The following is a 22352-nucleotide window of genomic DNA, read 5'->3' on the forward strand; positions in this document are numbered from 1 at the left end:
TGAGGTGGTGTTCTTTTAGCTTGGCCTCACACGGACAATGGACATTGTGGGTGTGGACCTGCTGAGTTCCTCCAGCTAGCCCTTTTTTTGAAAACAATAGAAATGTTCAATAGATCATAGGGAACTTGTGGTGCCCCTAAAATGTACCAGGTCCCACTTGTCCTATACTCCTGTTTTTGGCTCCTAGTCTGGAAATCCGTCACGTCTCATAAATGTTCTTCCTCATTCTCAAGTCCTTCTAGCTTTACCCCTCCCCATTTCTGTTACTTCCAACAAGCCTCCAAAATCTCTGTTTTCCTCTGATTCTGACTCCTTGCACATTGATGGGCGTATCTTCAATTGTGTGAGCGTGATCTCTGGAAATGCTGGCCAGTGGTGTAGTTGCATCGTATAACCATATAACAATTACAGCACGGAAACAGGCCATCTCAGCCCTTCTAGTCTGTGCCAAACTCTTACTCTCACTTGTCTGTTTTTATCCTTTTCCATAGCTATGCTGAAGCTAAGGGCGTTGTGGTCACTCTCACCAAAATGCTCCCCCGCCAAGAGGTCTGCCATCTGACCAGGTTCATTACCCAGAACTAGATCCAGTATGGCCTCTCCTCTCGTCGGCCGGTCCACATACTGTGTCAGGAATCCTTCTTGAACACACCTGACAAACTCAGCCCCATCTATCCCCCTTGCAGTCAGGAGGTGCCAGTTAATATGAGGGAAGTTGAAAACACCCATAACTACAACACTGTATTTCCTGCACCATTCCCTGCTTATCTGCTCCTCGGTGTCCCGAGGGCTGTTGGGGGCCTATAGACTACTCCCAGCACAGTGATTGATCCCTTCCTATTTCTGACTTCCACCCACACCGACTCAGTGGACACTCCCTCTGCAGCGTCCTCCCTTTCTATAGGCCTTCTACCTCCCATCTTATTCCTTTTAAAACACCTAAACCCCGGTACCTGCATCAGCCACTCCTGCACTTCCTCCAGCCAAGTTTCGGTAACAGCCACAACATCGTAGTTCCACGTATTGATCCATGCTTAAGTTCATCCCCTTTAAACCTAATACTTATAACATTGAAACAGACACATTTCAACCCCTCTAACTGGCTACATTTATGTTTTGTCCCCTGCCTGTCCTTCCTCACCAACTCAGAACACACAGCATCAGGCAACACACACAAAAAATGCTGGTAAACGCAGCAGGCCAGGAAGAGGTACAGTCGAGGTTTTGGCCCGAGACCCTTCGTCAGGACTAACTGAAAGAAGAGCTAGTAAGAGATTTGAAAGTGGGGGGGGAGGGGGAGCGGGAGATCCAAAGTGATAGGAGAAGACAGACTTCGAGGCAAATGGTCGCGGGTTCGAATCCAGCTGGCTCCTTGCACAATTTCCATCCGTGCTGGGTTGAGTGTCGAGCTAGCAACTTGTAAAAAAAAAAAAAAAAACAGACTAAATGCTAAAGAAATGGCAAGGAATAATCAGAGAGGAATACCAATCTCTGAAAATGCTTCCCTAGGTCTTTCTGCTTCTCTGCTCCTTAAGACTTTCCATAAAACTCTAAACTTGTCCAGTTATGTTTGTCCATGTTATATTTAGTTAATAAATCTCTTGTTTTTAAAAAAAAGTCATCTTAGGGCGCTTTTATTTATACCCTTCTGACGCTTCGAGCTGCACCACTCCAGGAACCCCTGATAAACCGGATTAACTCTAACCTGATCGCAGGACAATTTGCAGTCATCAGTGTAGCTACCCAGTACGTCTTTGGTCTCTGAAGGGAAACCAGCGCACCTGGGGAGCACCCGGGGAAGACTCCTTACAGATGTTGCCAGAATTAATCTCTGAACTCCGGAACATCCTGAGCTGTGATAGTGTTGTACTAACCACTACGTTACCGTGGCACGAGTGGGAAGCTCTTAGTGAGTGCCTCCCCATTTTAGCACTGCATCACTTTGAGAGTAGACTGGTAATCAGTTAATTGGACTTGCCCTGTATTCTGTAAACAGGCAATACCTGAACGATTGTCAGATTGTGGCACAGCAGTATAGTGGGTATCACAGTACTTCACAACACCAGATGTAAGATCAAGGCTTGATTCCTGTTGTTTTCTGTAAGGAGCTTGTACGTTCTTCTGATGACAGTGTTGGTTTCCCCTCACATTTCGAAGATGTGCATGTTAGGATTAGTGAGTTATGGGCGTGTTATGTTGGCACTGGAAATGTGGCTACACTTATGGGCTTTCCAGCACAATCCTCTCTAAGTTGATTTGACATAATGCATTTCACAATATGTTTATTATCATCATCATCATCCTCCTGTGCCGCGTCCACAGAAGTGGTCTGCCATTGCCTTCTTCTGTTAAAGAGTCTTTACAATATGGGTGACCCCAGCCAATATCAATACTCTTCAGGGATTGTCTGCTTGGAGTCAGTGGTCGCATAACCGGGACTTGTGATGTGCACCAGCTGATCATACAACCATCCACCAGTTGCTCCCATGCTTCACATGACCCCGTCAGGTTGCTAAACAAGTGCTTGCGCCTTGCCCAAGGCTGATCTGCAGGCTAGCGGAGAGAAGGAGTGCCTTACACCACCTTTGCTGGAGACAGATCTCCACTCAGCCACCCAATGTTTTGATATACATGTGGCAAATAAAGCTAATCTTTAATCTCTTTTGACTTTGCACATTGTCAGGTAACTATGTTTGGCCTACAGCACAGCTAGTTGTGGAGCACAGGTGTTTTGTACTATAGACAGAATGGTGTCTAGACTCCTAGGTTGCTGGATCCAGTATTTTTGATACCTTATAGAGTGAATGAAAGTAGCTAAAGACTGGCTTCTATGATGGAGAGGATCTTAGTAGAGCTGATAAGAATCAGTCATTCTGGTTGAATGTGTTTGGGTGATTCAGCCTCTTAAGCACACACGTTCTGGGGTTGGGATGTACTTGGAGCCAAGTCCTTCTACTGGCCGTCCTGTATTGCTCACAACTAAATGTGGTAGGACTGCAAAGCTTTTGGTCTGATCTTTTGGTTATGCCATCACTTAGTTCTGTGTCAATGGTTCAAAGGTTCAATTTAATGTATAACCTAAAAAACTTACTCTTTCCAGATATCCATAAAACAGGGGGGAAAATAACGTGCAAAGAATGAATGACAGAAAAACATCAGCACCCCAAAGCCCTCCTTCCCCACTCCCACACACAAGCAGCAACAACCTCTCCCCCCCCCTCCCCCCACTTGTTCTCATCAGAACCCCACCCTCGCCCCACCATCCACTATGCAAGCAATAGCATGCCCCCAAAGACCATGATCTATTTTCCATGAAAAACCACTGTTCATCCCAACACCTGGACATCTCAATAGCCCCTCTTGCTCACTAACAAGGGGGAGAGAGAGGTGTCGCTCCCGCCACGGTGAGAGGGGAGACCAACAGTTCGCTGTTACAATGTTGCAGTCTGCAGCGTTGCTCATTTCGAGTTCCCCCGACTTGACAATCAGCCAACTCTCTCTCACTGTCGAGACAGAGCGAATCGCTCGAGTACAGGCGCCTCTGGCAGCTGCCGTCTCGACGTTTCGGTCTCCCACGATGCTTCATTTGGCAACATGGACAAGGAATTGGGTGGTCCACAAGGCCACACCCTGAAGGCACATGTCTTCCAAGCACTCCCGGAGGTACTGAAGTGTAAGCCACTCAGCAAGTCCCAAAGAGCAAGAACCCACCGTCCATGAAGAACATAGATTGAGCACACCTGTAGGTCATGGACTCCAACAGGACCTCATCCACCTTGAAAGGGGAAAAACTGGCATGAGAATACAATGATCTCAAAGAAGTTGCCCAGGTCCGCAAAAACCTCCATTGCCGTCTTTGGCTATTTACTTCCTGCTTTACATACTCACCAGGTTGTCGTCTCATTTTTCGGTATATCTTGTGCAACCCTCTTCTGCACTTATTAAACAAGGGCTGATTCCCAAACTCCATGATAAGGCTAGAGTGAGAAATATGCCAGGCCATACAGATTGTATTAGTGTGCATTTCTGCTAGTGCTGACAGTCCACACCACTTCATGTTATGAGCCTTGAGCTGCTAGATATACACTCTGTCCATTCTATTTTGCATAATTATGGTAGTGTACAACATGGATGGTGTCCTTGATGTGAAGACTGGACATTGACCCTACATGGACTGCTTCTAAGAGCACCACGTACAAATAGTGGTTTATGCCTTGTGTTGAATCATTCACTACCTTTAACAGATCCTATCTGACATCTAAATCTGCTTTCTAACAATTTAATGAGTCTGCTCCCGCCCTGTGGTCTGTGCTGCTCTCTGACTCTTCCACCATGTGCTCTCCTCATCTGGTTTCACCAATCACCTTCCAGCTTGTACTCCTTCCCTTACCCACCCCACCCCCCACCCCCACCCCCCACCACCTTATTCTGGCTTCTTCCCTCTTCCTTTCCAGGCCTGATGAAGGATCTCGGCCCAAAACATCGATTCTTGATTCCTTTCCATGGATTCTGCCTGACCTGCTAAGTTCCTCCAGCTCTTTGTGCATGTCACACCTATCTGACACCTGTGTCTTACAGCAGCGGTCCCCAATCACCGGGCCGCGGACCAGTACCGGACCGCAAAGCATGTGCTACCGGGCCGCGAGGAAACGATATGATTTGGCGGTAGGAGTCAGCTGCACCTTTCCTTATTCCCTGTCACGCACTGTTGAGCTTGAATGCACGCGAGGTTATTACCCGCGAGTCATCCATGTCAGCGCGGGAAGGAGATCAACTCCTTGAGCTTGCAAATGACGGCGGGCTGAAAAGTATGTTTGACATAACATCTCTGCCGGCATTCCGGATCAAAGTCAAGGCTAAATATCTTGAGATAGCCACGAAAGCACTGAAAACGTTGCTTCCATTTCCAACATATCCCTGCAATGAATGCACCGAAAACTAAATTGCGGAATAGACTGGACATAAGGAACCCCCTTCGAGTATCGCTGTCTCCCATCACCCCTCGATGGGACCGTCTTGTTGCAGGAAAACAAGCCCAGGGCTCCCACTGATTCAGCGATATTGGTGTGTTGCAATGATTTTATATGTTCATACGGGGAAAATATGTGCTATGTGTTTAATACCCAAACGTTACTTAAAATTTTATGATGCTATTGACTTATAAGTGACTTATATAACCATATAACAATTACAGCACAGAAACAAGCGATCTCGGCCCTTGTAGTCCATGCTGAACGCTTACTCTCATCTAGTCCCACCGACCTGCACTCACCCACAACCCTCCATTCCTTTTCTGTCCATATACCTATCCAATTTTTCTTTAAATAATAATATCGAACCTGCCTCTACCACTTCTACTGGAAGTTCATTCAACACTTACTTCAAGCTCCCCTGTCCTCCCCTGATAATTGACGGTCCGCAAGAATATTGTCAATATTAAACCGGTCCACAATGCAAAAAAGGTTGGGGACCCCTGTCCTACAGGATGCATCCAGCTTGGTCTGTGTCACAACAGGCAGTATGAGGGTCCTGATTGTTGGCTTATTAAGTACTGAGGTGTTTGCTTTTGTAAGCTGAATAATGAAGGTTGTTGAGACTTGCAAGGAAATTTGGATTTAATACCATGGACATTTGGTTTCTAGCACATGGAATGCCTAACTTGCGGACCTACAGTGGCAAAGGGAGCAACAATATGACCTGATTTACAGCATTAGAAGTCTGTGATGTAATCCTAATTATTCCATTGTTTGTCAGGACATTCCGTATCATGGTTTTGAGCCTGGAATGAAACTGGAGGCTGTTGATCTGATGGAGCCTCGCTTAATCTGTGTGGCCACCATCACGCGAGTGGTGAACCGTTTATTGAGGATCCACTTCGATGGGTGGGATGACGAGTATGATCAGTGGGTAGACTGCGAATCACCTGATGTGTATCCAGTAGGCTGGTGTGAGCTGACTGGTTACCAGCTCCAAGCACCTGTAGCACCAGGTAAGTTTTTTTAAAATGTCATTTTGTACTAGAGAAGGGAGGAATATATCTGGTTCTCACATTGGAAAGGGTTGAGGTTCACGAGATCCAAGAATGAAAGGGTTAGAGTATGAGGAACATTTGATGATTCTGGGCCTGTACTTGCTGGAGTTTAGAAGAATTGGAGGAGGGGTCTCATTGAAACCTATTGAATATTGAAAGACCTAGAAAGAGTGGACATGGAGAGGATATTTCCTATGGAGGGGGAGTCTAGGACCAGAGGGCACAGTCTCAAAATACAAAGACATACCTTTAGAACAGAGATTATTTAGTCAGAAGGTGGTGAATCTCTGGAGATCATTGCCACAGATGCCTGTGGCTACTAAGGCATTGGGTATATTTAAAGCAGAGCTTCATAGGTTCTTGATTAGTAATAGCAAAAAGGGTTACAGGGAGAAGGCAGGAGAATGGGTTAAGAGGGACAATAATTCGCCAATTTTGAAAGTTGGAACAGAATCAATGGGCTGAGTGGCCTAATTCTGTTCCTATGTTTTATGCCTTGTGTCTTATAAATATTATTTTGTTATTCCCATAATACATCAGTAAATTAAGCCTTCAGCCTTCGGGGGTGGGGGGGGGCTCCCTTCCATAACTCTTAAGTTATCTAATTGTACATGGTTCACCCTCAGCTAGGGTCTCTGATCATTTCTAGTTGTGACTTAGTGGCATACTTGCTTGGGCATTCAAACCCCACATTGGGGACTTGAGTGCGGAAATAGCTTGACACTCCACTGCAGCAGTGGAAGAGTGCTATATGGTCTCTTGTCTTGGAGAAGTGTTACATTGAGACCCTGAATGTCTTCTAATGTGATGTAAAAAAAAGCCATAGTAATGATTTGTAAAAGAGCAGGATTAGATGTGGAAAGCAGTAGTTCTCACCAATGTCCAAGTGGAAAAAATTAATCCTCAACTGATCACAAACTTGTCAGAATCAGAATCAAGTTTATCATCACCGGCATGTGTGGTGAAATTTGTTAACTTAGCAACAGCAGTTCAATGCAATACATAAAATAGAAGAAGAAATAAATAAATAAACCAATTACCGTATACGTACATTGAGTAGATTAAAAATCGTGCAAAAACAGTAATAATCTAAATTTAAGAAGTGAGCTAGTGTTCACGGGTTCAATGTCCATTTAGGAATTGGATGGCAGAGGAGAAGGAGCTGTTTCTGAATCGCTGAGTGTCTGCCTTCGGGTTTCTGTATCTTCTACCTGATGGTAACATTCAGAAGAGGGCATGCCTTGTGTGCTGGGGACCCTCAATAATGGACGCTGCCCTTCTGAGACATCACTACTTGAAGATGTCCAGGGTACTTTGTAGGCTAATACCCAAGTTGGAGCTGACTAAATTTACGACCCTCTGCAGCTTCTTTCAGTCTTGTGCAGTGCCCCCACCCCCATACCAAACTTGTTATCTTAGTATTGTTGCAAAAGGGATGTTGCATTGCTCCCGTGAATATATCAATCCATCTTTTATGTGCAGATAGGCCTATAAATTGCCTTTGGAAGTCATTGTTTGTAAACAGTGCTACAGAAATGTGTCTCGTGCTTCCTCCTGTGAGACCATCTCATTATTTAAGGATGTGGAGGCAGCCAGTGATGTCCAGTTTGTGTGTTCATCATCAACTCCCACATAAAGTTCTGGTCTCTATTGAATCCATCCCAGCCATCAGTACAGATTTAACCAGACAATTATTTTTCTTTTTGGCATTGTGCTGCATTTAAACTCACTGTTCTAATCTTCAAATGCTTCATTGCTTCCGAGTCACTGCATCCTTCAGCCCTTCTATCACTGAGGCTGGTGTGTAGTGTCATTGGCTAAAAGAATTTCTTTAGCTGGAGGGTGGTGTATCTGTGGAATCCACTGGCACAGACGACAGTGGAGGCCAAGTCATTGGGTATATCTGAAGCAGAAGTTGATAGATTCTTGATTAGTGAGGATGTCAAAGGTTACAGGGAGAAGGCAGGAGAATGGGGTTGAGGGGAATAATAAATCAGCCATGTAGACTGGCGGAGCAAACTCGATGGGCAGAATAGCCTAATTCTGCTTCTATGTCTTAAGGTTTTATGGTCATCATATGCTGGAGGCTAACTGGCCTAATACAGACTCCTGCTTACTATCTTATTACTCCCCACGGGCCTTGCTAACCTGCAACTGCTCCCAGCCTGTCTTGTGTATTAAAAATCCATTCCCTTCTCAGCTGTTGGTTATCTTCATATCTGTGGACCACTCTTCAGTTCTGTCTCCTACAGTCCAAGATGTTCCATTGCTTGGATTCTGGCTACTTGAGTTACTTAGTCCCTTTTGATCACTTGTGGGTAACTGAGCTTAACAGTGCCTTCATCACACTCATTGAAATAGCTTTGCTGAGAGTTTTAGACCTTACGGCTGTCTTGAAAACTATATAGCATGTGATGAAGCTTTTCTTCTTTCCCTCTGATGTCTACCAGTCCAGCTTGGTATCTGTATAAAAGTGATAGATTTGAAAGGCCGTATATCCAGTTTATCCCACGTAATTGTACAAATGTTGGTGGAATATATCCTACCCTCTCCTCCCACCTCAATGTATTCAGTGAATTGACTTCCATTGTACAGGCAGGGAATTTGTTCCACAGTTCCCTGTTCTCATGGAGGAAAGCTACCCCTTGATATCTAATCAAGATCTTCCTTTAGAATCCTTGAAGTTTTGGCCACTGTTGCTATGTTACTTTGTATCTGAAATGAACCATGTATGCAAGCATGATTCAGCCCCCTTAAGGTCTTAAAAAAAAAAACAAATTACCTTTTGAATCTGTGCTTCATTTATGAAAACTTTTTTAAAGCTTGTGTAAGTTTTAAGTTTTTGAAGAGTGAGATTTGAACCATGCAAGACAACTGTTGGCCTTTCTGAATCAGTGGACTTCTTTAGGAGAGAAATCATCCAGCAGTCACTTCTGACAAGTAAATATGAGGAATTCTGCAGATGCTGGAAATTCAAGCAACACCCATCAAAGTTGCTGGTGAACGCAGCAGGCCAGGCAGCATCTCTAGGAAGAAGTACAGTTGACGTTTCAGGCCGAGACGTCCACTGTACCTCTTCCTAGAGGCGCTGCCTGGCCTACTGCGTTCACCAGCAACTTTGATGTGTGTTACTTCTGACAAGTGCCTCCATTCTGCTCATCCTGGGAATGGAATGGGTGTTAGTGTGCAGTTTAGCTAAAAGCTAAAGAGAATTAGTTCAGGTTAATGATATTCTTCTGATGAAGCTTTAGTCTTGCAGGGTACTGATGTTCCCAGAATAGCTTTTCATTGCATTGAAGAAGTGGAGTTATGAAGGCAGATCTGACTGTAACCAGCATAGACACCCATGTGTAGAGATGCCACCTTAATGGTGCCTCTTGCCAGCCAGGGTAAATATGGGAGGTTTAGCGTAGGACTAAATAGTCTTGCTGGGGAGAGAACGCCAGCCAATACAGGATATATTTAAACTAGGGAGAGCCATAAATCTGTAAGTATTCAAAGTAATTAATCTGAATGTTTTTTCAAGCAAAATGTTGGGACAGCTGAGTCTTATCTGCAGTAATTCCAGTGCCTAATGAGAACCCCGGGGGGGGGAGGGGGAGGGGGGAGAGGTTGGTTTCATGTGTCCTGCATAAATGTGCCAGGTGTATCTCCAGTTGTTCAAATCAGAGTTCAGCGTTTTGGAAATGCAGTAGCATCTTAAGTTACAGCAAGGCAGAGGGTTCCTGGAGCATGTTCAATGGGGGATGTGATGGGGGCACAATCACGAAAATGGTTTCCGTTCAAATTTAAATGAGCAAAGGGAGTGTGACGGCAAACCTCTGAAGTGAAATGTAGCAAAACTGCACTGCAGGGGGAGCAGAGAGATCCTGCAGCTCATGTCAACAGAACCCTCAAGGTAGCAAGCCCAATGGCTAAGAAACCATTGGGGTAAAGTGCAGACTATGCCACAGAAAGGTAAAACACCAGCTGGATGTACTGGTCATGACAAATTAGCACAGCTAGTATACCTGTTTCCTCACAGCCCCAGTTACTTGGATTCAATCCTGACCTTGGGTGCTCTCTGTGTGGACTCTGTATATTTCTCCTGGAACCTTGTGGGTTTCCTCCAGATGCACTGATTTCCATGTTGGTAGGTTCATTGGCCACTGTGAAATCGTCTCTGGTGTGCAAGTGAGTGGTAGAATGTAGGGGGTGGGGTGGGGGGTTGATGGGAGTTAGGGGAGGAATAACATGGGACTAGGGGTAAGTGGGCACTTGATGGACGTGGACTGGGTGGCCACAGGACCTGTTTCTGTGCTGTTTTTGACCAATGGAGGGATATAATAGTACAAGAGAGGGTGTAGAGTAGATTAAGCTGCATGTTCCTGTAACGTTCAGTTATATTGGCTCATGTATGTCTAGTGGAAATCCAGCCCAGCACCCGCCTCAACACTCCCCACAGGGTCGGTTGCCGCCCGAATCAATCACGAACATCAATCATCAGCCAGCACACCCAGTAAATTTTAACAAATACACTTTATAGATATTACTAATTCTATGACATTAATATACATTTGATACAGAGAGGAAAGTAATGAAAAAAAGCACCAACACTTATCAAAGTCCAAGTTCTTTGTGCGCTACGTTGGAGCTCAATTCGACTTCAGACGACCACCCGAATTCCGTCGACTCACGGCTCGGGACCACCCTGAGTGATCAACCGGAGTCTCTCCACATGTCCGCGGTCTTCCTCGTCTCTCCTCCGACTCCCCGCCAAAACTCAGTCCACAGTCATATCATACAGCATGGTATCCGAAAACAAAACAATACATAACCACCCATTGGCTAATAGAATCCTGTTATCTCATTTTAAAGTAAAACAAACCGTTAGCGCAAACTCTCTTCAGCGTTAAAGCACAACAAAGCCGCATTCCCCAGATTAACATAACAAAGTTGCCATTTTAAATGTAACAAAAAGACCCCGTACACTCTCCCCCCCACCACAAAAAGTCATGCCCTCATGACGTTAACGGAGTTCACCACTGCTCCTTGTAAAACACATAACCCAACCCAGGTGCATAAACCAGTGACATAACTTTGCAGGGCAGTAGAGATCACACCCTGCTCTCCCGGTGCTATATAAGTGAGTCTTTTCGGCGGATGCCTACTCCTCTGAGGCCTCTGTACTTCCTCTGCTGACTCTCCCTGTTCAGACACCCCAGTTGACCCCTCGGGCCTATCTGTCGGACCTTCCCCTTCACCGGGATCCCTCTGCCCCTGTGAGCCCTCTGGCTCGGGTTCTGCCTCCACCCTCTGCTCCCCCAATCCCGGCTGTAATACAGGCGGCTCTGCAACACCCTCCCTCGGTTCCCCTGACTCAGTGATGGAAGGGCCAAGAGTCTCTTCTCCCGGCACCGGGGAATCAGCGAACGAAAGCAGGTACCACACGTCCGACTCATCATCTTCCGATGACGTATCCCTTCTCGAGGTGGGGACCGGCCCCGTTTTCTTCGCAGTGGGCTCTTCCCACGCCCCGCACCCTCGCAGAGTCCTCGTAATAGGAGTAAACTCCCAATCGGGCTCTGGGTCCATCTTCACCTCTCGATCCAGGGGCAACAGGTGGTTCCGATGGAGTACCTTGACAGGCCCCTGCCCGCCCTCAGGTCTCACCCGGTAAACCGGGAGATTCGGCATCTGACTCTCCACCACTTAGGGGGTGGCTGCCCAACGGTCCGCCAACTTGTGCTTACCCTGTAGTCCTAAATTCCGGATAAGGGCTCGGTCTCCCGGCAATAGCTGGACGAACTTTACCTTCTAATCATACCTCCTTTTATTCCGCTGGTTCTGCTTGGTGGCTGCCGCCTCAGCCAACTCGTACGCCCTTTTCAACTCTCTCCTCATATCTGACACGTACTTCAGACATGGCTTCGAAGGTATTTCCCCCGCTTCAGTCCCAAAACACAGATCAATGGGCAACCTCGCTTCCTGTCCGAACATCCGATAGTAGGGCGAGTACCCCGTAGCGTCATTGCGAGTACAATTGAACGAAATGGGTGATGCGCCGACTCCACTTACTCTTCTGTCCAATCTCCAAGGTGCCGAGCATGTCCAGCAGGGTCCGGTTAAACCTCTCGGGTTGAGGATCACCCTGCGGGTGATAGGGGGTGGTTCTGGACTTTTCAACCCCAAGCATATCCAGCAATTCATGTATAAGCCTGCTCTCGAAGACCCGTCCCTGATCACTGTGGATCCGCCGGGGAAGGCCATAATGAACAAAGTACTTCTCCCATAACACCTTCGCCACTGTAGTCGCTTTCTGTTCCTTAGTAGGAAAAGCCTGCGCATATCTAGTGTAGTGATCCGTGAGGACCAAGACATTCGCGGTATTGCTGGTGTCTGGCTCAATAGACAGGAAATCCGTACACACCAGGTCCATGGGTCCCGCACTCTGCAAGTGGGATAACGGGGCTGCCTGCGCAGGCAAGGTCTTCCTCCTGACGCAACGGCTACAGGTCTTACAGTATTCTTCCACCTCCCCCCTCATCTGGGGCCAGTAAAACCGGTCCTTGACTAATCCATAGGTCTTCTCTACCCCGAAGTGCCCGGAATCATCATGTAGAGCCTGGAGCACAGTCTTCCGATACTTCTCAGGCATGACCAGCTGCCAGCGCCGGGGGTGGTCCGGAGGCGACGTGACTCGGTACAGGACGTGGTTCTTCAGCTTCAACCGGGACCACTCCTTCAGTAGTAGGGGAATGGAGGCACGTTTCGCCTTCTCCACCTGCCCCATATCACCCCGGCTAACCGCGTACCAGATAGTGCCAATGCTTGGGTCATCATGCTGAACCGCCTCTACTTCCTGAGGACTCAACTCCAGCAGCTGCCTGTTCCTCAGAGCAGTCACATTACAGTAAACAGTGGGCAGCACGTCATCGTCAGCCCCCAGTTGATCTACTGCCCGATCCGTTCCCATCTGTGCTCCTACTTCCCCGTCGCTCCCAACTTGACACATGGCCTTTACTCCCTGGGTGGGGACACTGTTCCATTCCTCGGCCGTGCCCGACTCGTCGTGCGCCCGACGAGACAGGGCATCTGCATCGATGTTCCGACTCCCTGGGCGGTACTTCAGGCTGAACTCATAGGCAGACAAGGCTGCTAACCACCGGTGCCCAGTAGCGTCCAGCTTCGCCGAGGTCAGGATATAAGTGAGGGGGTTGTTACCAGTTCTCACCTCAAACTGGGCCCCATATAGGTAGTCACTCAACTTGTCCACCACCGCCCATTTCAACGCCAAGAACTCCAGCTTGTGAGTGGGATAGTTTCTCTCAGATGGCGACAAACTCGACTGACAAACGCTACCGGCCTCAATCCGTTTCCCTGTTCCTGGTACAGAACAGCCCCCAGACTGTCGTGGCTGGCATCAGTGTGTAGAACATACGGCTTCCGGGGATCAGCAAATGCCAACACTGGGGCCTGCGTCAGCGCCCTTTTTAGAGATTGGAATGCCTCCTCACATTGAGCATCCCACCTCAATCCAAAAGGCTCTCCCGGGTTCAAGTATCCTCCTACCTCCGACCCTCAGTCTCCCTTCCTCCTCCTCCCCACAGGTGGATAGCCACACAGCAGCTGGTTCAATGGATGACTCATTTTCGCATATCCTTTCACGAACCACCGGTAATATCCGCAAAACCCCAAAAACGAGCGTAAGGTGCTCACCTTCTGAGGTCTCGGCCAGGTGGTGACTGCGGCTATCTTATCCGGATCGGTGGCCACTCCATTTCGCGAGATTATGTGCCCAACATAACTGACTGACATCTTGCAGAACTGACATTTATCCAGGGAAAGTTTTAATCCTTCCTCCTTCAGCCGACTCAGCACCTTCAGCAGCTGCTCCTCATGTTCCTCCAACGTAGATCCAAACACTATCAGGTCGTCCAGGTACACCAATACCTCCTCCAATTCACACCAACTTACAATCTTATCTCGATCCATCTTCACACCACTTACCACAACGACAAGTACAACTTTCCCGAAAAGTCCAAATCCCAGACGGTAGCCCCCACTTGTAACGTTCAGTTATATTGGCTCGTGTATGTCTAGGGGAAATCCAGCCCAGCACCCGCCTCAACACTCCCCACAGGGTCGGTTGCCGCCCGAATCAATCACGAACATCAATCATCAGCCAGCACACCCAGTAAATTTTAACAAATACACTTTATAGATATTACTAATTCTATGACATTAATATACATTTGATACAGAGAGGAAAGTAATGAAAAAAAAAAGCGCCAACACTTATCAAAGTCCAAGTTCTTTGCGCGCTACGTTGGAGCTCAATTCAACTTCAGACGACCACCCGAATTCCGTCGACTCACGGCTTGGGACCACCCTGAGTGATCGACCGGAGCCTCTCCACACGTCCGCGGTCTTCCTTGTCTCTCCTCCGACTCCCCGCCAAAACTCAGTCCACAGTCATACAGCATGGTATCCGAAAACAAAACGATACATAACCATCCATTGGCTAATAGAACCCTGTTATCTCATTTTAAAGTAAAACAAACTGTTGGCGCAAACTCTCTTCAGCGTTAAAGCACAACAAAGCCGCATTCCCCAGATTAACATAACAAAGTCGCCATTTTAAATGTAACAAAAGAAAGACCCCGTACACTCCAAAACTGGAGAATTGTAGTCAAGGGATAAGATCAGCTATGCTGAGCATATTTTCTTTGGACCAGAGGAGTAGAAGAGGAGCTTGAAGTAAAATTTGTAAAATTATTTCACTTGGAAGGCATGAGAGACGTTGTTAGGAGTAGAGTTGAAGATTGGGGGAGGTGGGAAACAGAATTATCCAACAAGTACTAGGGTCCTGAGTCAAAGGCAGAATCCCTCGTTTCATTTACAAAAGATGTGGATGAGCTCTTAATATGTCATGATATTCAAAGCCAAGAAGCAGAGTTCCTAAGATCAATCTAAGCCTTCCCTCCTACATAGCCCTCCAATTTTCTATCATCCATGTGTTTAAGACAAGGTTTCCCAACCTTTTTTTAATGCCATAGACCAATACCATTAAGCAAAGTGTCTGTGGACTGCAGGTTGAGAACCCTGAACTCTTAAGAGTTTCTTAAATGCCCGTAATGAATCTGCCTCCACTACTGCCCCTGGCAGTGTGTATCACACCCACAATTCTCTGTAAAGAATGTACCTCTAACATCTTCCCTATACTTTCTTCCAGTAACCTTAAAATTATACCCCCTTGCACTAACCATTTCTGCCCTGGGGGAGAAAGGTCTCTGGCCATCCACTTGATCTATGCCTCTTGTCATCTTGTACACCACCTTCATTCCAAAGAGAAAAGCCCTAACATCTCAACCCATCTTCTTAACACATGCCTTCTAGTACAGGCAGAATCCTGGTAAAGCTCCTCTACACCTTCTCTAAAGCTTCCAAGTTGAGATCATTTCTGTCAGACAGAGTAGGGAAGAGCTGGAGATATGAAGGTGTAATTGTTTTCATAGACTGATTTAAGGATCAATTAAACAAATGAATGGGAATAACTGGAAAGATTGACCAAAATACGGATATACAGAGTGGCCTCCTTCAATGTCTCGTTTGATAATATTGATCAGTATTGACATCCCTAATATTGATTGCTCCTCCTTAATGTACGAGGTTTAGATGGGGCAGAATTTGTTAAATGTGTCCAGGAAGGTTTCCTGACACAATATATGAAGAAGCCGACTAGAGGAGAGGCCGTACTGGAGCTAGTATAGGCAGTGAGCCTGGTCAAGTGGCAAATTTCTCAGTGGATGAGCATTTTGGAGACAGTAACCACAACTCCTTAAACCTTTAGCATAGCCTTGCACAAGGATAAGAGCAGATGGTATGGGAAGGTATTTAATTGGGGGATGGTGCATTATGATGCTATTAGGCAGGAACTTGGGTCTATAAATTAGAAGCAGATGTTCTTGGGAAAATGTGGAGGTTGTTTAAGGAGCACTTGCACAGGGTTCTGGATAAATTTGTCACAGGCAGGGAAAGGTTGTTAATTTAACAAGAGAGGTGAACATTTAGTCAAGAGGAAGAAGGAAGCATACTTAAGATTTAGGATAAACAGGAGGTGATTTGCACCTGAACTAGAAGAGGACTAATATACTAGTGGGAAGGTTTGCTAGTGCTACACAGTAAGATTTAAACGAAAGTTGCAGCGGGATGGAAACCAGTGTGCCAGAAAAGTTAGTGGAGAGGTTGTGGAGATGGATGTTGGTAAGACCTCAGACAAAGTCAGGAATCAAAAGATGTGACTAGTGTCCTGAGCTGCGTATATTTCTAATGAAGGGTCTCAACCCAAAATGTTACAGTTAATTCCTTGCCTTGGATGAGGCCTGACCTGCTGAGTTCCTCCAGCAGTTGGTATGTGTTGCTAAGGTTTAGGAAGCAGATCAGACCGGCTTTTGAGAGTTATAAGGTAACCAAGGAGCTTAAGAATGGTCTTAGAGCTAGAAGAGGACATGAGAAGGCTTTGGCAAGTGGGTTAAAAGACGAAACATGCTTGCTATTGGAAGAGATAGGGGATGTTGTTAATAAATTGCCTCAGTATTCACCCGTGAGAGGGACCTTGTGAATGTGAGTTCAGCAGCGAACAGGCTAATGTGCTGGAACATGCCAAAGTTAAGATAAAAGCTGTGTTGGAACTAAAGAAAAACAGTAGGATAGGTACTTGTCTGGGACTGGATAGGATATACCCCAGGTTACCGCGAGAAGCAAGGGAAGATATTGCTACGCCTTTGATTATCTGTCTGTCCTCATTGGCCACAGGAGTAGAACTAGAAGCTTAGAGGATGGCAAATGTTATTCCTTTGTTCAAGTACGGTAATAAGAGTAATTCTGGGAATTATAAGACCACTGGTTTATACCAGTGCTGGGCAAATTGTTGGAGAGAATTCTTATAATTAGGATTTACGAGCATTTGGAGATGTATAGTCTGATTAAGGATGGTCAGCCTGGCTTTGGCTTGCCCACAGAAGGCAGAGGATGGTCGTAGAAGGAATGTATTCTGCCTAGAGGTTTGTGACTAGTTGTGTTTGGCAGGGATATATTCTGGGACATTTTGTGATTTTTATCAATGACCTAGATGAGGAAGTAGAATGGTGGGTTTGTAAGTTTGCAGATGACACAAAAGTTGGTGGTGTTATGGATGGTGTGGAAGGTTGTTGTAGGTTACAACGCGGCATTGGCAGCTTGCAGAGCTGGGCTGAAAAGTAGCAGATAGAGTTCAATCCAGAAAAGTGTGAAGTGATACACTTTGGAAGGTCAAACTTGAAGACAGAGTACAGGTGAATTACAGATTCTCAGTGGCGTGGAAGAACAGAGAGATCTTGGGGTCCATGTCTACAGATCCCTAAAGGTTGCCAAGTAAGTTGATAGGGTATTTGTGAAGACATTGGTATGTTGGCCTTTGTTAGTCAGGGGTACAAGAACTGTGAGGTAATGTTGCAGCAGTATAAAACTCTGGTAAGACCACACTCCAGAATCCTATATCATAAATTTTGTTATTTTGTGGCAGTAGTACAGTGCAAATCCTCAAATTTATTATGTTAAAGTAAAATAGTGTTAAAGAAAAATAATGTAGTGTTCATGAATTCATGGATCTTTCGGATATCTGATGGTGGATGGGAAGGTGCTGTTCTTGAAGCATTGAGTGTTCGTCTTCAGGCTCCTGTCTCCTCCATCCTGATGATAGTAATAAGAGGAGATGTCCTGGAACATCTTGGAATACTTGGAATATTCTGTGCCATTCTGGTTGCCTCATTATAAGATGAATGTGGAAGATTTAGAGAGATTGCAGAGGAGGTTTACCAGAATGCTGTCTGGACTTGAGAGTGTGTATAAAGATAGGTTGAGCAAGCTAGGAATTTTCTCTTTGGAGTGAAGAAGGATGAGAGATGATTTGATAGAGGTGCATAAGATGATAAAAGGCAGAGCAGATAGCCAGTGCCTTTCTTCCAGGGTGGCAATGGTTAACACAAGAGAACATGCTTTAAGGCGATTGGAGGAAAGTATTCAGGTGACATCAGTAGTAGCTCTTTTTTTTACACAAGTGGTAAGTTCATGGAATGCACTGCTGGGAGTGGTGGTAGAAGTAGATACATTCAGGACATTAACGAGGCTCTTAGGTGGGCACGTGGATGAAAGAAAAATGGAGGACTATGTTGGAGAAATAGGTTAGATTGATCTTGGAGTAGGTTAAAAGATCCACACAACATTATGGGTTGAAGTTCCTGTACTGTGCTATACTGTTCTATGATAAGTCAGATAATGCAGAAACCTGCAGGCAGAGTACACTCCATCTACTACCGTCCACTGCTTTCTGCGAGCAAGCCATTTCCAAATCCACACAGCCAAAGCCATGCTGACTCATCCATATCAGACTCATCATCTCTGAATGCTCTGAAATAAAAGCACAAAATGTTGGGGTTTCACAACAGTGCAGGCATCGTTCATAGGAAAATGAAGCTAAGGATCTGGTCAAGAGCCAACAGCCTAAACTGTTAGCTCTATTTCTCTGTTCGCAGTTGCTGCCTAATCTGACTAGCACCAACATTTTCTTTTAGTGTAAGCAAAAGTGTCCACTAACTGTGAATCTATTCAGGGTAGATAATTTAGAACAGATTTTTTTTTAGCCAGAGGGTGATAAATCTATGGAATTCATTGCCACAGACAGCAGTGGATGCCAAGTCAATTTAAAGCCAAGGTTGGAAGATGCTTGATTAGTAATGGCATCAAGGGTTGTGGGGAGAAGGTAGGAGAATGGGGTTGAGGGAAAATAAATCAGCCATAATCAAATGGTGGAGCAGAATTGATGGGCTGAATGGCCTGATACTGTTAATGTTACTTTGTAACTGGTTGCTGTAAGCCAACAGAGAAATTGGGGATATCAGCCTGAGCCCCAGGTAGATATGTTGTGTAACTCCCGTTTTTTCTTTGACCTGTATTTAAGATTTCTTTCCCTCACTTTGTACATAGCTCCTGAACAACCGGTGGGTAAGTGGAAAGAAACCAACAAGCCAAAGAAGAAGACTTACAGGAAAAAAAGTAAGTCCTGACACTGTACCTCTTTCAGAATGAGAGCAAAGTTCTGAGCTTGTTTGAGTCAGGACTGCTCAGAAATGGTGACTAATGGTGATGTAATGGCTTCCATTTCCTGTATCTTATATCGTTTACAAATGCTAAATTGTTCACATGATAAACCATTAAGCATCGAACTCTTGGTGCTAGGAACTTTCGCAAACTCCCACGGCCCCTGATGACGCTGTGATTTCAGTCTCTGAGGCCAACATGAGAGCATCCTTCAGGAGGGTGCATCCGATCCAGACGATGTACCTGCCCAGGTACTTAGGACCTGTGCTGATCAACTGGCTGGAGTGTTCACCGATATCTTTAATCTCTCACTTTGGCAGTCTGATGTACCCACTCGCATCAAGCAGGTTTCAGTTATAACTGGTGCCCAAGAAAGTGGGAATCTTCCTCAATGACTATCGTCTATTAACACTTAGATCCACAGTGATGAAGTGCTCTGGCAGGTTGGTGATCAGGCATATTGACTCCTGCCCCAGAAGCGAGTCCAATTTGCCTACAACAGGCCACCAGCAGATGCCATTTCATTGACTCTTCACTCAAAAATGGAACATCTGGACAGTGAAGATGCATGTATCAGGATGCTCTGTCTTGACAACAGCTTGGTATTCAATACTGTCAATCCGCTCAAAACTAATCAATAAGCTTCAAGGCCTTAGCCTCGGTACCTCCTTGTGCAATAAGATCCTCAATTTCCTCACTTGCAGACCCCAGTCAGCTTAGATTGACATTATCTCCGCCACAATCTCCGTCAGCACAGGTGTGCCACTAGGCTGTGTGCTTAACCCCCTGCTCCACTCATTTTATACTTACGACTGTGAGGCTGAGCACAGATCCAATGCTATAATTAAGTTCGCTGACAACACCACTGCCATTGGCCGAATCCAAGGTGATGATGAATCAGCATGTGGGGGGAAGATTGAAAATCTGGCTCAGTGGTGCCGCAGCAACAACGTCTCACTCGATGTCAGCGAGACCAGGGAGCTGATTATTGACTTCGGAAGGAGGAAACCAGAGCCAGTGCTCATTGGGAGATCGGATATGGAGAGGGTCAGCAACTTTAAATTCCTCAGTGTTGATCACTTCCGCCGATGTTATGGGTCCAGCACATAAGTGCCATATTGAAGGAGGTTCAGCAGCACCTCTGCTTCTTTTTAGAAGTTTGCAAAGATTCAGCACGTCATCTGAAACTTTGACAAACTTCTGTAGATGTCCTGTGGGGAATATATTGACTGGTTGTGTCAAGGCCCGTTATGGAAACACCAGAGTCCTTGAATGGAAAAGCCTACAAAAAGTGGATGGAGCCCAGTCCATTATGAGTAAAGCCCTCCCCACCATTGAGCACATCTACAGGGAGCATGAAAGTAGCATCCATCATCGAGGACCCCCACCTTCCAGGGTCACATATGGTGACATGTATGGACTTTGATATTAAATTTACTTTGAACTTTGAATTTAGATTGCTTAGGCTTGTTTCATTTACATGTAATCAAATCCCCTACTAAAATGGTTACCCCCTTTATTTACTGTTTTGAGCAACATCCTTTAGAGTTTTCATTCCTGTTGTTCATTTCCCACCTTTAATTACTTCCTGAGCTGTCCAAATTCTGACTCTTTAACGAATATGGAAGAATACTACACAAATTAGTAATTAAGAGCATTTTGAAATAATACTTGTAATTGGAATATGTAATGCAAGATCTTTTACAATAGTCTGGGTTCTTTAATTAGCTGCTAAATGATGTCATTTGCTGCTGATTTTTGTGGTGTAATGTTCTCAGTTGCTTTTCCTTTATCAACATCGAGTGCTGTCGGATTGGTTTCCTGTGTCTAGGAAGGGTGAGGTCATCCAGCTAGCTGAGCAGCCAATCAGGTTAAAGATTTCTCACAGATATTTAAATCAAGAAGTTCAAAAAGCGGAGTTTCAACAACTTTTACTGAGCCAGAAATGTTTGTGATTAGGGTAGGAAATAAGAAACTTTCTTTTTTTAAAAAGAAAGATCCATTAAAGTTTCAAAACGCATGTGAAAGTATTGAAATTTACATATGTTTTGTGGAGACAGTGTTGGCATAGTGTGTCATTATAAGCTCACCTACGCCTTGTACAAAAGGCAAAATATTTTCTGAGCATTTTATAAGAATAGCTTGTCATTATCCATAAAAGAAAAAGTAACTTAAATTCGTTATCAATAGGATGATATGCTAATTTTGCAGCTTTGACCCTTTTGAGCTTATTGCATTTACTGCTTTTTTTGGTACCCCTTACCAGCTTAGTTTCACAATTAAGTTTCCAGTTATTTCTGAAGACTATACTGGAGAATTGCAAAATGGTACATCATGTAGAGGGGCAAATCATAAACACAAGAGATTCTGCAGAAGCTGGAAGTCATGGGCAGCATGCACAAAATCCTGGAGGAACTTGAGCGAGTCAGGCAGCATCCGGGGAAGGGAGTAAGCAGTTGACGTTTCAGGCTGAGACTCTTCTTCAGGACTCCAAGTAAGCAGTCAAATTGTCGACTCTTTACTCCCCTCCATAGACGCTCCCTTGCTTGCTGAGTTCCTCGAGCATTTTGTGTCTGTTGCACACCATGCAGTTTTGGATTTCAGCACTGAAGTGCATGTGGGTTCTCCAGATGTTGCTGAAGTTTTAACAGTGTAATGATAGTGAATCATGATAGTTTTATTGTCTTGCAGCTTCAGCCTGTTGTTTTTCTTTATGTGGTTTATCCCACTGTGAGCATATACCATGATGCCTGATCCATTCAACTTCCTCCTTTGTATTTTCTCCACCTATCTGAGCTCTAGGAAGATGTATCTCCAGCCTATGGGTCTTCCAGCTGTTACGTACCCCGTAACTGGGTTGCCAAATCAGCAGAAATGGATCACTCAGTTGGAATCTGGATTACTGGAACTAAGAAAGTTTTATTAAAGAAACAAGCAACACAGTACTCTAATCAAAAGGATAATAAATGCAACAATTCAGCAATGATAAACACACATGTACACAGAATTAGGATAACAGGATCAATCAAGCTCTATCGTCGTCTAGGGGTAAATGACCAGTTTCAAAGTGACGCAAAGTTCAGTTCAACTGAGTTCAGTTCAGTTCACAGTAATCACTGCCGTGGCGATAGACAGTGGGAGGAAGGAGAGAGAGAGCAAAAACGAATGAATATTCAAACGGCTTCCACACAGACCTTCGATA

At 45.3% G+C, this 22352-nt stretch overlaps 1 protein-coding gene across 2 annotated transcripts in view; it reads left to right on the top strand.

The window, feature by feature from the left end:
- l3mbtl2 (L3MBTL histone methyl-lysine binding protein 2) overlaps positions 1-22352 on the top strand; it is a 163166-nt gene that overhangs the window by 56717 nt on the left and 84097 nt on the right. For both annotated transcript variants that reach the window (XR_011887714.1, XM_072271726.1), the window contains exons 14-15: positions 5755-5989; positions 19037-19105. Coding sequence is in view for 1 of the 2 variants with exons in the window: in XM_072271726.1 (XP_072127827.1) it covers positions 5755-5989; positions 19037-19105 (304 nt within the window). In the remaining variant the exon portion in view is untranslated. The remainder of the gene's footprint in view (positions 1-5754; positions 5990-19036; positions 19106-22352) is intronic.

The sequence above is a fragment of the Mobula birostris genome, chromosome 11, assembly GCF_030028105.1.
Source record: "Mobula birostris isolate sMobBir1 chromosome 11, sMobBir1.hap1, whole genome shotgun sequence".
NCBI lineage: Eukaryota > Metazoa > Chordata > Chondrichthyes > Myliobatiformes > Myliobatidae > Mobula > Mobula birostris.